The sequence below is a fragment of the Trachypithecus francoisi genome, unplaced genomic scaffold (assembly GCF_009764315.1).
Source record: "Trachypithecus francoisi isolate TF-2019V2 unplaced genomic scaffold, Tfra_2.0 Lachesis_group12, whole genome shotgun sequence".
Classification (NCBI taxonomy): domain Eukaryota; kingdom Metazoa; phylum Chordata; class Mammalia; order Primates; family Cercopithecidae; genus Trachypithecus; species Trachypithecus francoisi.
In genome coordinates this window covers 48,497,258-48,513,322 of record NW_022681457.1, presented here as the reverse complement: position 1 = coordinate 48,513,322, position 16,065 = coordinate 48,497,258, and the positions used below count along the sequence as shown (strand labels likewise).

Below are 16,065 nucleotides of genomic sequence, written 5' to 3'. Positions count from 1 at the left end.
TTTTAACCAAAATTTCTACCTGGTGGTCCATATTCATTTTGTTTTTTTCCAAGTAGAAAGTCAGGGGTGAAGTGAATGTGTTCGCCTTTCTCTCCACATTCTGTGAACTGTTTGGTGTATGGTTCATCTCTACCTGGGAGCGTAGGTGGTGCAACTATAACATCAGCCTGAAAGTGTTGAAAAAGGTTGTTAAACATGAACAATAAAAAAGATAATATTCAGTTAGAAAGACTCTTAAATAATTTGTGGCAAAAATGGGTAATATCAGAAAATATAATTTTTTAAGAGAAGATTTTGACACTTACATGTTTATAGTTTTCATGTTTTGGCCTTTTGTACCGAGGATTTTCCTTCCAATTTTCAGGAATTAATATAGATACATTTTTGAAAAAAAATCTTCTTTCTGTGGCTTCAAACAGGTAAGTAGAAGCTGTAGTGACCATATCCTGTCATTAGAGGAAAAATACGTGTGAGGATGGCGAAGTTAGAGTGAACTAAATTAGCAGAGTTTTGTGACAGGCATTTCCGAACTTAAGAGTGGACAGAAAAGCAACAGACTGATGAGCAGGGTCTCTGCCTCATTATTCTAACTCTGCCACCTGTCAACCAAAAATCATCACTTAATCCTGCACGTTGAAAGCCTCCTCAGTCTTCTGTAATCCTGCCTTAAAAGGCAAATGCTTGTATTTGGCATTAAGAGAAATTGATTAATATGAATATGTACATGGACTTTGAAGTCATTTATGTGATTCCAATACTAATGTTAGTATCTTCTAGGTGACAGATCTTGGTTGATTTATGCAATACTCCGAATCTCAGTTTCCTCATCCTTCAATGGACTATTACTATCTGTCAGTATGGTTGGCATAGAAATGGAACTCTACAAATAGGAAATCTTACAACTGTTTGATATCATTACTATTTATAAGAAATCTTAGTAGAAAACAGCCTTGGTTGATGCAAACTGAGGAGGATACTCTATAGAAATGGGTCATTGAAGAGGTTTCCCATCCCAACCTTAGGAGAAGCAGCTGGGTTTGGAGCCTGTGTGGGTGATAAAAAAAACAAAAAACAAAAACAAAAAAACCCATAGTAGAGGAAAAACTTTGATTACAGAACTGTTGCTCTACCACCAATCTGAAAATAATACCATCTTATATTCAGAACTATGAACTCACATACAAAGACAAATAAGAAAAATAGTCCCTCCCAGGAGAAAGCAAACTACTTGGAAAACATATTTCAGCATATCATCTATGAAAACTTCCCCAACCTTGCTAGGAGGCCAACAGTCAAATTTAGAAAATACAGAGAACTCCTGAAAGACTTTACACAAGAAGATCATCCCCAAGACACAATCATCAGATTTTCCAAGGTTGAAATGAAAAAAAGAGTGTTAAAGGCAGCTAGAGAGGAAAGGGCAGATCACCTACAAAGGGAACTCCATCAGGCTAATAGTGGACCTCTCAGCTGAAACCCTACAAGCCAGAAGAGATTGGGAGCTCATATGGTTTTGCTGTGTCCTCATCCAAATCTCACCTTGAATTGTAGTTCCCATAATCCCCACGTGTTGTGGAAGGGACCAGATGGAGACAATTGAATCATGGGGTGGTTTTCCCCTTCCTGTTCTTGTGATGTAAGTTCTCATGCGAGCTGATGGTTTCATAAGGGGCTTCCCCCTTCCCTCAGCTCTTATACTTCTCCTTCCTGCTGCCATGTGAAGAAGGACATGTTTGCTTCCTCTTCTACCATGATTGTAAGTTTCCTGAGGCCTCCCCGCCATGCTGAACTGTTAATTAAATCTTTTCCTTTATAAATTACCAGTCTCAGGCATGTCTTTATTAGCAGCATAAGAATGGACTAATACTGGGGCATTTATTCAGCATTCTTAAGTAAAATAATCTTCAACCAAGAATTTCATATCCAGTCAAACTAAGTTTCCTAAGTGAAGGAGAATTAAGTTCCTTTTCAGATAAGCAAATGTCAAAGGAATTCATTACCACCAGACCTGCCTTACAAGAGATCTTGAAAGAAGCGCTAAATATAGAAAGGAAAGACTGTTACCAGCTAACACAAAAACAGACTTAGACACACAGACCAGTGTCACTATAAAGCCAGACACACAGACCAGTGTCACTCAAACAAGTCAACATAATAACTAGCCAACAAAACAATGACAAAATCAAATCCACACATATCAATATTAACTTTCAATGTAAATGGGCTAAATGCCCCACTTAAAAGGCACAGAGTGGCAAGCTGAATAAAAAAGCAAGACCCAATGGTATGTTATCTTCAAGAGAATCATCTCATAAAGGCATAATGACACCCATAGGCTCAAAATAAAAAAATGGAGAAAACCTACCAACCAAATGCAAAACAGAAAAAAGCAGGGGTTGTAATCCTAATTTCAGACAAAACAGATTTCAAACCAACAAAGATAAAAAAAGACAAAGAAGGGCATTACATAATGGTAATGGGTTCATTTTAACAAGAAGATCTAACTATTCTACATATATATGTATGCCCAACACAGGAACACCCAAATTCATAAAGCAAGTTCTTAGAGACCTACAAAGAGACATAGACTCCCACTCAATAATAGTGGGAAACTTCAATGAGGCAGAAAATTAACAAAGATATTCAGGACCTGAACACAACATTGGATCAAATGGATCCAATAGACCTATACAGAACTCTCCACCCCATAACAACAGAATACACATTCTTCTCATCACCACATGGCACATACTCTAAACTCAACCACATAATTGGACATAAAACAATCCTCAGCAAATGCAAAAGAACCGAAATCATACTAAACACATTCACAAACCACAGCACAATAAAAATAGAATTCAAGAGTAAGAACATCAAACATCACTAAAAACCATGCAATTACATGGAAATTAAACAACATGCTCCTGAATGACTTTTTTTTTTTTTTTTTTTTTGGTAAATAATAAAATTAAAGCAGAAATCAAGATGTTCTTCAGAACTAATGAGAACAAACATACAACATACCAGAATCCCTGGGACACAGCTAAGGCAGTTTTAAGAGGGAAATTTATAGCATTAAATACCCACATCAAAAAGTTAGAAAGATCTGAAATTAACAACCTAACATCACAACTGAAGGAATTAGAGGAGCAAGAACAAATCAACCCCAAAGCTAGCAGAAGAAAAGAAATAATTAAAATTAGAGCTGAACTGAAGGAAACTGAGACACAAAAAACCATTCAAAAGATCAACAGATCCAGGATCTAATTTTTTGAAAAAATTTATAAACGATATATGCCACCAGCTACCAGCTAGACTAATAAATAAGAAAAGAGAGAAGTTCCAAATAAACAGAATTGGAAATAAAGAAGGGAATGTTAATGCTAACCCCTCAGAAATAAAAATAACCATCAGAAACTACTGTGAACATCTCTATGCACACAAACTATAAAACCTAGAAGAGATGGATAAATTACTGGACACATACATCTCCCAAGACTGAACCAGAAAGAAATTGATTTCCTGAACAGACCAATAACAAGTTCCTAAATTGAATTAGTAATAAACAGCCTACAAACAACAAACAAACAAAGCCCAGGGTCTTATGGATTCACAACCAAATTCTACCAGATGTACAAAGAATTGCTGGTACCATTCCTACTGAAACTATTCTAAAAATTTGAGGAGAAGGGGTCTTCTCCAGCTCATTCTATGAGGCCAGCATCATCCTGATATGAAAACCTGACAGAAACCCAACAACAACAAAAAATTTCATGCAAATATCCTTTATGAACATTGATGCAAAAATTCTCAACAAAATACTGGCAAACCAAATCCAGCAGCACATCAAAAAGCAATTCCACTGTGATCAAGTAAGCATCATCCCCAGGACGCAAGATTGGTTCAACATACACAAATCAATAAACGTGATTCATCACATAAACAGGACTAAAGACAAAAACTACATGATTATCTCAGGAGATGGAGAAAATGTTTTCAATATAATTCAACACCACAATAAAGTAGATATTGAAGGAAAATACCTCAAAATAATGAGAGCCATCTATGACAAACCCACAGTCAACATTATACTGAATGGGCAAAAGCTGGAAGCATTCTCTTTGAAAACTGGCACAAGACAAGGATACTGTCTCTTACCACTCCTATTCAACTTAATATTGGAAGTCCTGACCAGAGCAATCAGGCAAGAGAAATAAATAAAGCGCATCCAAATAGGAAGAGAGGGAGTCAAAGTATCCCGGTTTGATTATGACATAATTCTATATCTAGAAAACACCATAGTCTTGGCCCAAAAGCTCCCTCAGCTGATAAATAGCTTCAGCAAAGTTTCAGGCTACAAACTCAATGTGTAAAAATCACTAGTCTTCCTATACACCAACAACAGCCAAGTCCAGAGCTGAATCAAATAGGCAATCAAATACCATTCACAATTGCCACAAAAAGAATAAAATACCTAGGAATACAGCTAACCAGGGTGGTGAAACTTTTCTACAATGAGAATTACAGAACACTGCTCAAAGAGATTGTATCAGAAAAGACACAAACTAATGGAAAACATCCCGTGCTCATGGATAGGAAGAATCAATATCACTAAAATGGTCATATTGCCCAAAGCAATTTATAGATTCAATGCTATTCCTATCAAACTACCAACAACATTTTTCACAGCACTAGAAAAAAACTATTTTAAAATTCATATGGAACAAAAAAGAGCCCGAACAGCCAAGGCAATCTTAAGCAAAAAGGACAAAACTGGAGGCATCATGTTATCTGACTTCAAACTATACCACAGGGATGCAGTAACCCAAAGAGCATGGTACTGGTATAAAAACAGGCCTAGACCAACAGAACAGAATAGAGAGCCCAGAAATAAGGCTGCACATCCACTACCATCTAATCTTCAACAAAGCTGACAAAAACAAGCAACAGGGAAAAGATTCCCTATTAAATCAATGGTGCTGGGATAACTGGCTGGCCATATGCAGAAGATTGAAGCTGGATCCCTTCCTTACACTATATAGAAAAATCAACTCAAAATAGATTAAAGACTTAAATGTAAAATTGAAAACTATAAAAACCCTAGAAGACAGCCTAGGCAACACCATCCTAGACATAGGCAAAGATTTTATGACAAAGATGCCTAAAACAATTGCAACAAAAGCAAAAATTGACAAGTGGAATCTAATTAAACTTAAGAGCTTGTGCACAGCAAAAGAAACTATCAACAGAGTAAACAGACAACCTACAGAATAGAAGAAAATATTTGCAAATAATGCATCTGACACAGGTCTAATATCCAGCATTTATAAGGAATGTAAACAAATTCTCAAGAGAAAAACAATGTATTAAAAAGTGGGCAAAGAACATGAACAGATACATTTCAAAAGAAGACAGATGTGGCCAACAAGCATGTGAAGAAAAGCTCAGTATCAATGATCATTAAAGAAACGCCAAAAAAACCCACCATGAGATATCATCTCATACCAGTTAGAATGGGTATTATTAAAAAGTGAAAAAAAAAAAAAGATGCTTGCGAGGTTGAGGAGAAAAGGGAACACTTACACATTGTTAGTGGGAGTGTAAATTAGTTCAACCACTATGGAAAACAGTATGGTGATTCCTCAAAGAGCTAAAAGCAGAACTGCCATTCAACCCAGCAATTCCATTGCTGGATATATACACAGAGGAATATAAATCATTCTACCAGAAAGACACACATGCACGTGAATGTTTGTTGCAGCACTATTCACAATAGCAAAGACATGGAATCAACGTAAATGCCCATCAATAACAGATTGGATTAAAAAGTGTGGTCCAGGGCTGGGCATGGTGGCTCATACCTGTAATCCCAGCACCTTGGGAAGCCGAGGTGGGCAGATCACTTTGGGTCAGGAGTTTGAGACCAGCCTGTGCAACACTGTGAAACCCCATCTCTATTAAAAATACAAAAATTAGCTGGACATGGTGACAGATGGAGACTCTGTCTCAAAAACAAACAAACAAAAAAAAACAAAAAACAAAAAACAACAACAAAAAACTGTGGTACATATATACCATGGAATACTATACAGTCATAAAAAAGAATAAGATCATGTATTGTGTGGGAACATGGGTGGAGCTGCAGGTTATTATCCTTAGCAAACTAACACAGGAATAGAAATCCAAATGCCACATGTTCTCACGTATAAATGGGAGGTAAATGATGAGAACTCACAAACACAAAGAAGAGAACAACAGACACTGGAGTCTACTTGAGAGTTGGGGTGGAGGTTGGGATGAAAGAGAGGAACAGAAAGATAATATTGGGTACTAGGCTTAATACCTGGGTGATGAAGTAATCTGTACAACAAACCCCCATGACACCAGTTTACCTATGCAGCAAACCTTCACATGTGCCCCTGAACCCAAAATAAAAGTTAAAAAAAGAAAACAAAAGAAGACACTATGGGTCATGTATAGACACACAAACTTCTTCTTCTTCTTTTTTTTTTTTTTAACGGAGTCTTGCTCTGTTTCCCAGGCTGGAGTTCAATGGCTCAATCTAGGCTTACTGCAACTTCCGCTTCCCAGGTTCAAGTGATTCTCCTGCCTCAGCCTCTCGAGTCTCTGGAATTACAGGTGTCTGCCACTGTGCCCAGCTAATTTTTATATTTTTTAGTGGAGACAGGGTTTCGCCATGTTGGCCAGGCTGGTCTCCAACTCCTGACCTCAGGTGATCCACCCGCCTTAGCCTCCCAAAGTGCTGGGATTACAGACGTGAGTCACCACGCCTGGCCGACACACCAAATTTTTATGGGAAGTAAAACTATGGCGAGTTTCCTAAGCAGAGTTGATTGTTTTAAAAGGGTAGAGAAGGTCCCGCGCGGGCGGGCGCTCCTCCCTCTGCGGCGGGAAGTGGGCGGCAGTGGCGGTGGAGTCGGCTGAGCAGAGGACCCAGAGAGCAGCCTCGTGGGTCAGACAGGATAGTCGTGACAAAGGCTTCGACAGCTTGCTGGAATAGAGGATCTCTGCTGCCTCTCCTCTTCTGTGGCTTTCTTGTGGGCTGCACGAGACGGCAGGACCCAGATAACTGTTCTCTCAAAGACACAATGTTTGCACGAGGACTGAAGGGGAAATGTGTTGGCCACGAGGAAGACGTGGAGGGAGCCCTGGCCGGCTTGAAGACCGTGTCCTCATACAGCCTGCAGCGGCAGTCCCTCCTGGACATGTCCCTGGTGAAGCTGCAGCTTTGCCACATGGAGCCCAACCTGTGCCGCTCAATCGTCACTGCCAGCATGGTCCGGCAGATCCAAGAGGAGATGGGACGTGGCGCTCAGTGGCACCCCAGGCTACAGGGTGGGCGCCGCTCGACCGCTTGGTCTTCATGGAGATCCTGTGCCGCGCGGCGTGGGAGCAGGAGGGGGCACGTCCTCCCTCTAGCTTGGGAGACGGCCACGCACAGGGCCCAGTTTCTGACCTTTGCCCAGTCACTGCAGCACAGATGCCGAGACCCCGTAGAGGAGCGTCTGGGAGATGGATGGCCCTCAAGAAAACAGGAAGCTTTCACAAATCACTCGGATCAGGTATTTGAAACGCTGGAGACTAAAAACCCCGGCTGCATGGAAGAGCTGTTTTCAGGCGTGGACAGCCCCTACTACGACTTGGACACAGTACTAACAGGCATGATGGGGGGCGCCGGGCCGGGCCCCTGTGAAGGGCTCGAGGGCTTGGCTCTGGCCACCCCGAGCCCCAGCTCCAGCTGCAAGTCCGATCTGGGCGAGCTGGACCACGTGGTGGAGATCCTGGTGGAGACCTGAGCCGGAGCCCTAAGCGCTTGCAGCTGTGTCTGACGCTTGGACACGTGAGCAGTGGCTACTGCAGAGGGTGTGCCTGCAGCCAGCGGCCCAGCCTTGATGCCTTGTCTGCTGATTCTGAGAAATCCCAGAACAGATCATAACCAGCGGGGTCTGCAACCCCAGGCCCGTCCCACTCACTTTCCCTGCTGCGGAGGGCCAGGCAGAGACAGCAGTTCTCCTGAAAGACTTCTCTCTGGGCTGGTCCTGACGTCCTTACAGCCCTGGGCCCCTCGTCTCTCTTTGTATCCCTCACTGTAGAGGACGGCGAGCCACAGCTGCATCAACCTCCTTTATATTTAGACAGGTGAGTTTTTTACAATTCAGTTTCAAGTGTTTGGAGCAATACTTTGTCTTAAGATATATATTTTTAAACGTTTCACACCTTATGTCTTTAGATTGTTTCAGCTATTTTCTTAGAAGTATATTTTTTCTATAGATATTCTTTGCTGCGACATTAGAACTTTTTTAGCCTAAACAATTGTAGTTGGTGTGTTTCATTTTTTTCAGGTTTAAATAAGAGATTTTTTTTTGCAGTGAGCATCACTAAGGTACTTGTAAACAGTGTGAATGTATCATGTTTTACTTTAAACGTGTGTGCAATACTTCTCCATTATGTTCTGTACTACCGTGAGACCCGGGTGAAAATCAAGAACCGCACACAGCCACTACACTTTTTTTGTCATTAGATAATCTACGGAGAGAGCCACACCTTCCTAGACTTGAGCATAAATGATGGAGATTTTATTTATGTCTATTTACATGCAAATGTCATTGAAGACAAAGGTCAAATATCTGTCTGTTTGGAGATCATGGGCACCAGTTGGTCTTCAGGGACCTCAGAGACCCTCCGTGGTGCCTTCTGACAGGCGGTGTTCCTGAAGGTCTCCCATCAGCCCAGACACCTGCCCTGGGTGAGGAAATAACACTGCTACTGGATTAGAAATGCCTGTGCTGCTCTGTTAGTTTGGTGCTGGAACAAAAGGTCAAGGTTTGGCTGAAGTCTAGAATGAAAGAAATCTGAATCCCTGTCATTCACGGCCCCTTGATCTGTAGGGTCATAGGTGCTGCCGCAGGGAGTGAGCTGGGGGTGCCTGCAAACTTCCTTTCCTGCCCCACCTCACCCCACTTGTGTTTCCTGTTCCTCATGCTTTTTCTAACTTCCTCACCCCTTAGCCAAAAAGGTTTGTTTTCTTTTGTGGATATAGCGATTCTTAAATATCAGTGATGTAAACCTCACTTTATTAAAAAATTATCCAGCAAAACAAAACAAAACATAACAAAAGGTAAAGAAAAGAGACAAGGCATAAGGATTTTTAAAGTTTTGGGTTTTTCAAAAGCAAGAATTGAAATAAAAATAACAATGAATGAATATAACAATGATTAGCTAACTATTAATATTTGGTACACGAACTCATTTTGGATAAAAACTGAATTTTCTTAAACATTAGTAAAAGAGGCTGGGTGTGGTGGCTCACACCTGTAATCCCAGCACTTCGGGAGGCCGTGGCGGGTGGATCATGAGGTCAGGAGATCAAGACCATCCTGGCTAACACGGTGAAACCCCGTCTCTACTAAAAATACAAAAAATTAGCCGGGCGTGGTGGTGGGCACCTGTAATCCCAGCTACTCAGGAGGCTGAGGCAGGAGAATGGCATGAACCCGGGAGGCAGAGGTTGCAGTGAGACAAGATCACACCACTGCACTCCAGCCTGGGGGACAGAGCGAGATTCTGTCTCAAAAAAAAAAAAAAAAGAAAGAAAGAAATAGTCCCTCCCTAGACCTTATTATCTCATGAGGAATATAAGGATGAAAGGCACTTCTTTTTTTTTTTTTTTTGAGGCAGAGTCTTGCTCTGTCACCCAGACTGGAATACAGTTGCGTGATCTCGGCGCACTGCAACTTCTGCCTCCTGGCTTGAAGCGATTCTAACTCTGACTGTGATGCTTAACATGATCTTAGGCCGGGCGCGGTGGCTCAAGCCTGTAATCCCAGCACTTCGGGAGGCCGTGGCGGGTGGATCATGAGGTCAGGAGATCAAGACCATCCTGGCTAACACGGTGAAACCCCGTCTCTACTAAAAATACAAAAACTAGCCGGGCGAGATGGCGGCGCCTGTAGTCCCAGCTACTCGGGAGGCTGAGGCAGGAGAATGGCGTAAACCCGGGAGGCGGAGCTTGCAGTGAGCTGAGATCTGGCCACTGCACTCCAGTCCCGGCGACAGAGCGAGACTCCGCCTCAAAAAAAAAAAAAACATGATCTTAGAAAAATCATTTATTTTTTCAGACCCCTGGTTTTCTCTTCTGTAAAATGTGGATTATAGTATTTCACAGCATTTCTTGAAGATATTAAATGTGAAGATTTTTGTGGAGGGCTGGCAGAAATGTCAGGAAACATTGTAAAATCTGGGCATGTCTGTAAACAATTGAATTTCTGCTTGTACTTATAGAGGACCATGTGTACAAAATTTTTGCCCATCCAAGTAATTCTTTCAAATAGTGATTTCTGAGTAAAGAAAAGTTTGATACGGATTTACTGTCCTCTGGACACTGAAAACCTATCATTCAGAACCAGCTGCATTAATTGCTCTTTAAACATCTTTAGTAAGATGAATTTTTATCTTCTCATGAAATTTAAAAGGTACCTCTAAGCAAATATCTCCGTGATGTAACAGAGTTTATAGAGAGTGAGTGACAAATGGCAGCCACAAAATCATTTGATTAAAACTTAGGTCATGCCTATCACCTTCTGCTGGGTAATTAAAACATGCAAAAGTCAACCATGAGCAACAGAACACAATAGTGGACAAATTAAATATAAGGAATTAGTATATGTTGCTATCAGGGACAGGGAAAAATAATTTACATGGCTGCACCACCAAACTCTGTATTACATAGAATGTTGTATTTGAAAGAAACAGAAATCAGTATCCTTGCTTTAGTCCTGGAGACTTTCTCTTCTCCATCTGTAGAAAACCTGGTTATCTACACCCAAATTTTCATGCCTTCATCATGAATTCAGATCTACATGGATGTTTCAGAAGTAACATAAATTCCAAAAGCCCCAACCAACTAACTCTTGATTTTCCAAATGCCAAATTTTCTCCACTTGCAGTCTTCCCTTTCTCAACTGATGACAATTTCATCCTTCCAAGTGTTCAAGCAAAACTCTTGAATTCTTCTTTGATTCTTATTGTATTTCCTTCCTACCCTCACCTAGTTTTCAATGGGCTCTTCTCTCACTCGTCTTAGGTCTCTGCTGACACATCATCAGTGAGGTCTTCCCTGACTTCCCTACATGAAACAGCAACCCACATTCTTCCCCAACCCAGCCCCACCTAACACTCCATATCCCTCTTCCTGATTTGTTTTACTCCACAACCACCTACTACCTTCTGACCTGTGATCCATTTACTTATGAACTATGTCTTTGAAAAGAAGATACACTGCATGATTCCAGAGGCTTTTAAAAAATTTTACTGCTCTTCAGCATGTCATAAACATTCAATAAAGAGTATTTTAAAGAAAAAAATGAGTCCAACTGCTAACTTACAGATCAAGAAACTCAGCATTAGGAGCCCTGTGCCTTGTCTTCTGTCTTGTGGTAAGACAGTGCAGAACCCTGTCTAAAACCCTCATCTCCCTGTGCCCATTACCGTATTGTCCTCAGTGCACCACACTGCTTTTAACTTCCTGAAGGATTCAGAAGTTTCCATAGTAATTATTAACTATTAACTTTGTTTTCTTCTCCATAATTCAAACAGAAGACATCCCAATTCTTTTTTTTTTTTTTTCAGAGACTGAGTCTTGCTCTGTTGCCCAGGCTGGAGTGCAACGGCATGATCTCAGCTCACTGCAACCTGTGCCTCCCAGGTTCAAGCAATTCTCCTGCCTCAGCCTCCTGAGTAGCTGGGACTACAGGCGTGTGCCACCACACCCAGCTAATTTTTTGTATTTTTAGTAAAGACAGAGTTTCACCATGTTAGCCAGCCTGGTCTCAAAATCCTGTCCTTATAATCTGCCTGCCTCGGTCTCCCAAAGTGTTAGGATTACAGGTGTGAGAGCCACCGTGCCTGGCCGACATCCCAATTCTTGGAAAAATATTTGCTAACTATTCATCCAACAATGGATTATTATCCAGAATACACAAGAAACTCAAAAACCTCAAAGACAAAGTGATAATAATATTTTAAAATGGGCAAATGATCTGAATAGACATTTCTCAAAAGAAGAAAAACAAATGTCCAACAAGTATATGAAAAAGTGCTCAGCATTACTAATCGTCAGGGAAATGCGAATCAAAACCAGAATGAGACACCATCTCAGCCCAGTTGGAATGGTTATTATCAAAAAGACAAAAAAAAAGTGCTGGCAAGGATGTGGAGAAAGAGACCTATCATATACCATTGGTGGAAATGTAAATTAATACAGTCATTATGGAAAACAGTATGGAGGTTCTTCAAAAATCTAAAAATAGAATGACCACATGATTCAGCAATTCCACTAGTGGGTATATATCCAAGGGAAAAGACATCAGTCTGCACTTCCATGTTTATTGTAGCACTATTCATGATGGCCAAGATGTGAAGTCAACCCAAGTGTCCATCAACAGATGAATGGATAAAGTGTGGTATATAAACACAAATGAATACTATTTAGTCACTGAAAAAAAATGAAATTGCTTCATTTGTGGCAGCATGGATGAGTGTGGAGGACATTATGTTAAGTGAAATAAGCCAGGCACAGAGAGATAAATACCACATGTTCTTATGCATATGTAGGAACTAAACCAGGGTATCTTCCAGAGATAGAGAGTAGAATGATACTTATCAGAGGCTGCAAAGGATAGGGGAGGGAGGGGAAATAAAGAGAAGTTGGTTAATGTGTACAAAAGCACAGTTATATAGACGGAATAAATTATAGTATTTGATAGTACAATAGGAAAATTAAAGTTACTGATAATCTGTTACGTATTTCAAAGTAGCTAGAAGAGAAATATTATAATGTTCCCAACACAATGCAAAGATAAATGTTTGAGTTGCTGAATATGCTGATTACCCTGATTTGATCTTTACAAATTGTATACATGTATGGAAATATTACTTTGTGCACCATAAATAGGTACAATTATATGTCAATTAAAAATAATAGTAAAAACCTAAAAATTAATGAAAGATATTCCATTTTGTTCTTACCTGTATTTGTTCAATTATTTTTTCATCTTCTGGCACGCTAGGATCTATTACAATGATAATATCTTCAAAACCATTATTATTCAGCCTAATGAAGGAACTATTTGACTGGTGCAACAGGCACAGAACTAAGAGGAAAACAAAACCTCTGAGTAACCACATTGTTCCTCTCTAGTTATTCCTGGCCCAAATGTTGGTTTGTTCAAGAGGCTTTTCTTCTCTTTATCTTTATATATGTTCCTAAAACTTATCAAGATTGGCTGACTATAGGATGTTGACTGTATAAAGGTACATTACGTGGGGAAATACATGACTAATTCACATAATTGTTTAGTTACATGTTATCATAAAAGTGACTAAGAGTCAAAATCAGATCATTTTATAAAATGCATTGCACGTTTTCCTCTTGGAACACATTGTCTTTGTTGTTGTCATTGTTGATATTCTAAGGGCTCCTTGACAGCAGGGTTTTTTTTTTTCCAATAGGTTTTTGGGTAACAGGTGGGGTTTGTTTACATGAATAAGTTCTTTAATTATAATTTCTGAGATTTTGGCGCACCCAACCACCTGAGCAGTGTACACTGTACCCAATGTGTAGTATTTTATCCCTCACCCCCTACTCTTTCCCCCAAGCCTCCAAAGTCCATTGTGTCATTCTTATGCCTTTGCATCCTCATAGCTTAGCTCCCACTCATAAGTGAGAACATACGATGTTTGGTTTACCATTCCTGAGTTACTTCACTTAGAATAATGATCTCCAATTCCATCCAGCCTGCTGCAAATGCCATTATTTCATTTCTTTTTATGGCTAAGTAGTATTCCATGGTGTGTGTGTATATACGTAGGTATGTGTGTGTGTATATATATATATATATATCACATTTTCTTTATCCACTGGTTGACTGATGGGCATTTGGGCTAGTTTCATATTTTGCAATTGCAAATTGTGCTGCTATAAACATGTATGTGCAAGTATCTTTTTCATATAATGACTTCTTTTCCTCTGGATAGATACCCAGGAGTGGTATTGCTGGCATTGCTGGATCAAATGGTAGCTCCACTTTTAGTTCTATTTTTTTTTTTTTAAGATGGAGTCTCACTCTGTTGTTCAGGTTGGAGTGCAGTGGTGAGATCTTGGCTCACTGCAACCTCCGCCTCTAGGGTTCAAGCAATTATTCTGCCTCAGCCTCCTGAGCAACTGGGATTACAGGTGCACGCTGCCATGCCTGGCTAATTTTTGTTATTTTTTTTGTTTGTTTTTTAGTAGAGATAGGGTTTCACCATGTTGATCAGGCTGGTCTTGAACTCCGACCTCATGATCTGCCATCCTCGGCCTCCCAAAGTGCTGGGATTACAAGTGTGAGCCACCACACCCGGCCCACTTTTAGTTCTTTAAGGAATCTCCACACTGTTTTCTATAGTGGTTGTACTAGTTTACATTCCCAGCAGCAGTGTAAAAGTGTTCCCTTTTCACCACATCCATGCCAACATCTATTTGTTTTTAATTTTTTGATTATGGCCATTCTTGCAAGAGTAGGGAGGTATTGCATTATAGTTTTGATGTGCCTTTTTCTGATCATTAGTGATGTTGAGCATTTTTTCATATGTTTGTTGGCCATTTGCATATCTTCTTTTGAGAATTGTCTGTTCATTTCCTTAGTCCACGTTTTGATGGGACTGTTTTTTTTCTTGCTGATTTGTTTGAGTTTGTTGTAGATTCTGGATATTAGTCCATTGTCAGATGTATAGATTGCAAAGATTTTCTCCCACTCTGTGGGTTGTCTGTTTACTCTGCTGATTATTTCTCTGTGGGTTGTCTGTTTACTCTGCTGATTATTTCTTTGCTGCACAGAAGCTTTTTAGTTTAATTAAGTCCCAACAATTTATCTCTGTATTTGTTGCATTTGCTTTTGGGTTTTTGGTCATAAAGTCTTTGCCTAAGCCAATGTCTAGAAGGGTTCTTCTGAAGTTATCTTCTAGAATTTTTATGGTTTCAGGTTCAAAGATTTAAGTCTTTGATCTATCTTGAATTGATTTTTGTATAAGGTAAAAGATGAGAACCCAGTTTCAGTCTTCAACATGTGGCTTGCCAATTATGCCAGCACCATTTGTTGAATAGGGTGTCCTTTCCCCACTTTTTTTGTTTGCTTTGTTGATGATCAGTTGACTTTAAGTATTTTGGTTTATTTCTAAGTTCTATACTCTGTTCCATTGGTCTATATGCCTGCTTTTATACTAGTACCATGCTGTGGTGGTAACTATGGCCTTATAGTATAGTTTGAAGTCAGGTAATGTAATGCCTCTAGGTTTGTTCTTTTTGCCTAGTCTTTCTTTGGCTATGCAGGCTTCTTTTGGGTTCCATATGAATTTTAGGATTGTTTTCCTAGTTCTGTGAAGACTGATGGTGGTATTTTGATGGGAATTGCATTGGATTTGCAGATTGCGTTTGGCAGTATGATCATTTTCATAATGTTGATTCTACCCATCCATGAGCATGGGATGTGTTTCCATTGTTTGTGTCATGTATGATTTATTCAGCAGTGTTTTGTAGTTTTCCTTGCAGAAGTCTGTCACCTCCTTGGTTAAGTATATTCCTAACTATTTTAATTTTTTTGCACTATTGTAAAATGGGTTGAGTTCTTGATTTGATTCTCAGCTTGGTCACTGTTGTTATATAGGAGAGCTACTGATTTATGTACATTAATTTTGTGTCCCAAAACTCTGATGAATTCATTGACCAGTTCTAGGAGCTTTTTAGATGAGTCTTTAGGGTTTTCTAGATATATGATCATGTCATCAGCAAACAGTGACAGTTTGACTTCCTCTTTACCAATTTGGATGCCCTTTATTTTTCTCGACTTGTTGCTCTGGCTAGGACTTCCAGTATTGTGTTGAATAGAAGTGGTGAAAGTGGGCATCTTGTCTTGTTCTAGTTCTCAAGGGGAATGCTTTCAACGTTTCCCTGTTCAGTATAATGTTGGCTGTGGGTTTGTCACAGATGGCTTTTATTACTTTAAGTAT

At 39.9% G+C, this 16,065-nt stretch overlaps 1 protein-coding gene and 1 pseudogene across 1 annotated transcript in view; one reads left to right on the top strand and one right to left on the bottom strand.

The window, feature by feature from the left end:
- The window catches only part of CLCA4 (chloride channel accessory 4), a 34,808-nt gene extending 21,497 nt beyond the window's left edge, over window positions 1-13,311 (bottom strand). The window contains exons 1-3 of the mRNA XM_033225478.1: window positions 13,048-13,311; window positions 306-446; window positions 20-167 (exon numbers count right to left, since the gene is read on the bottom strand). Coding sequence (XP_033081369.1) covers window positions 20-167; window positions 306-446; window positions 13,048-13,206 — 448 coding nt within the window. The 5' untranslated portion in view covers window positions 13,207-13,311. The remainder of the gene's footprint in view (window positions 1-19; window positions 168-305; window positions 447-13,047) is intronic.
- LOC117092197 lies at window positions 6,912-7,817 on the top strand (annotated as a pseudogene).
- Window positions 13,312-16,065: the final 2,754 nt, after the last annotated feature.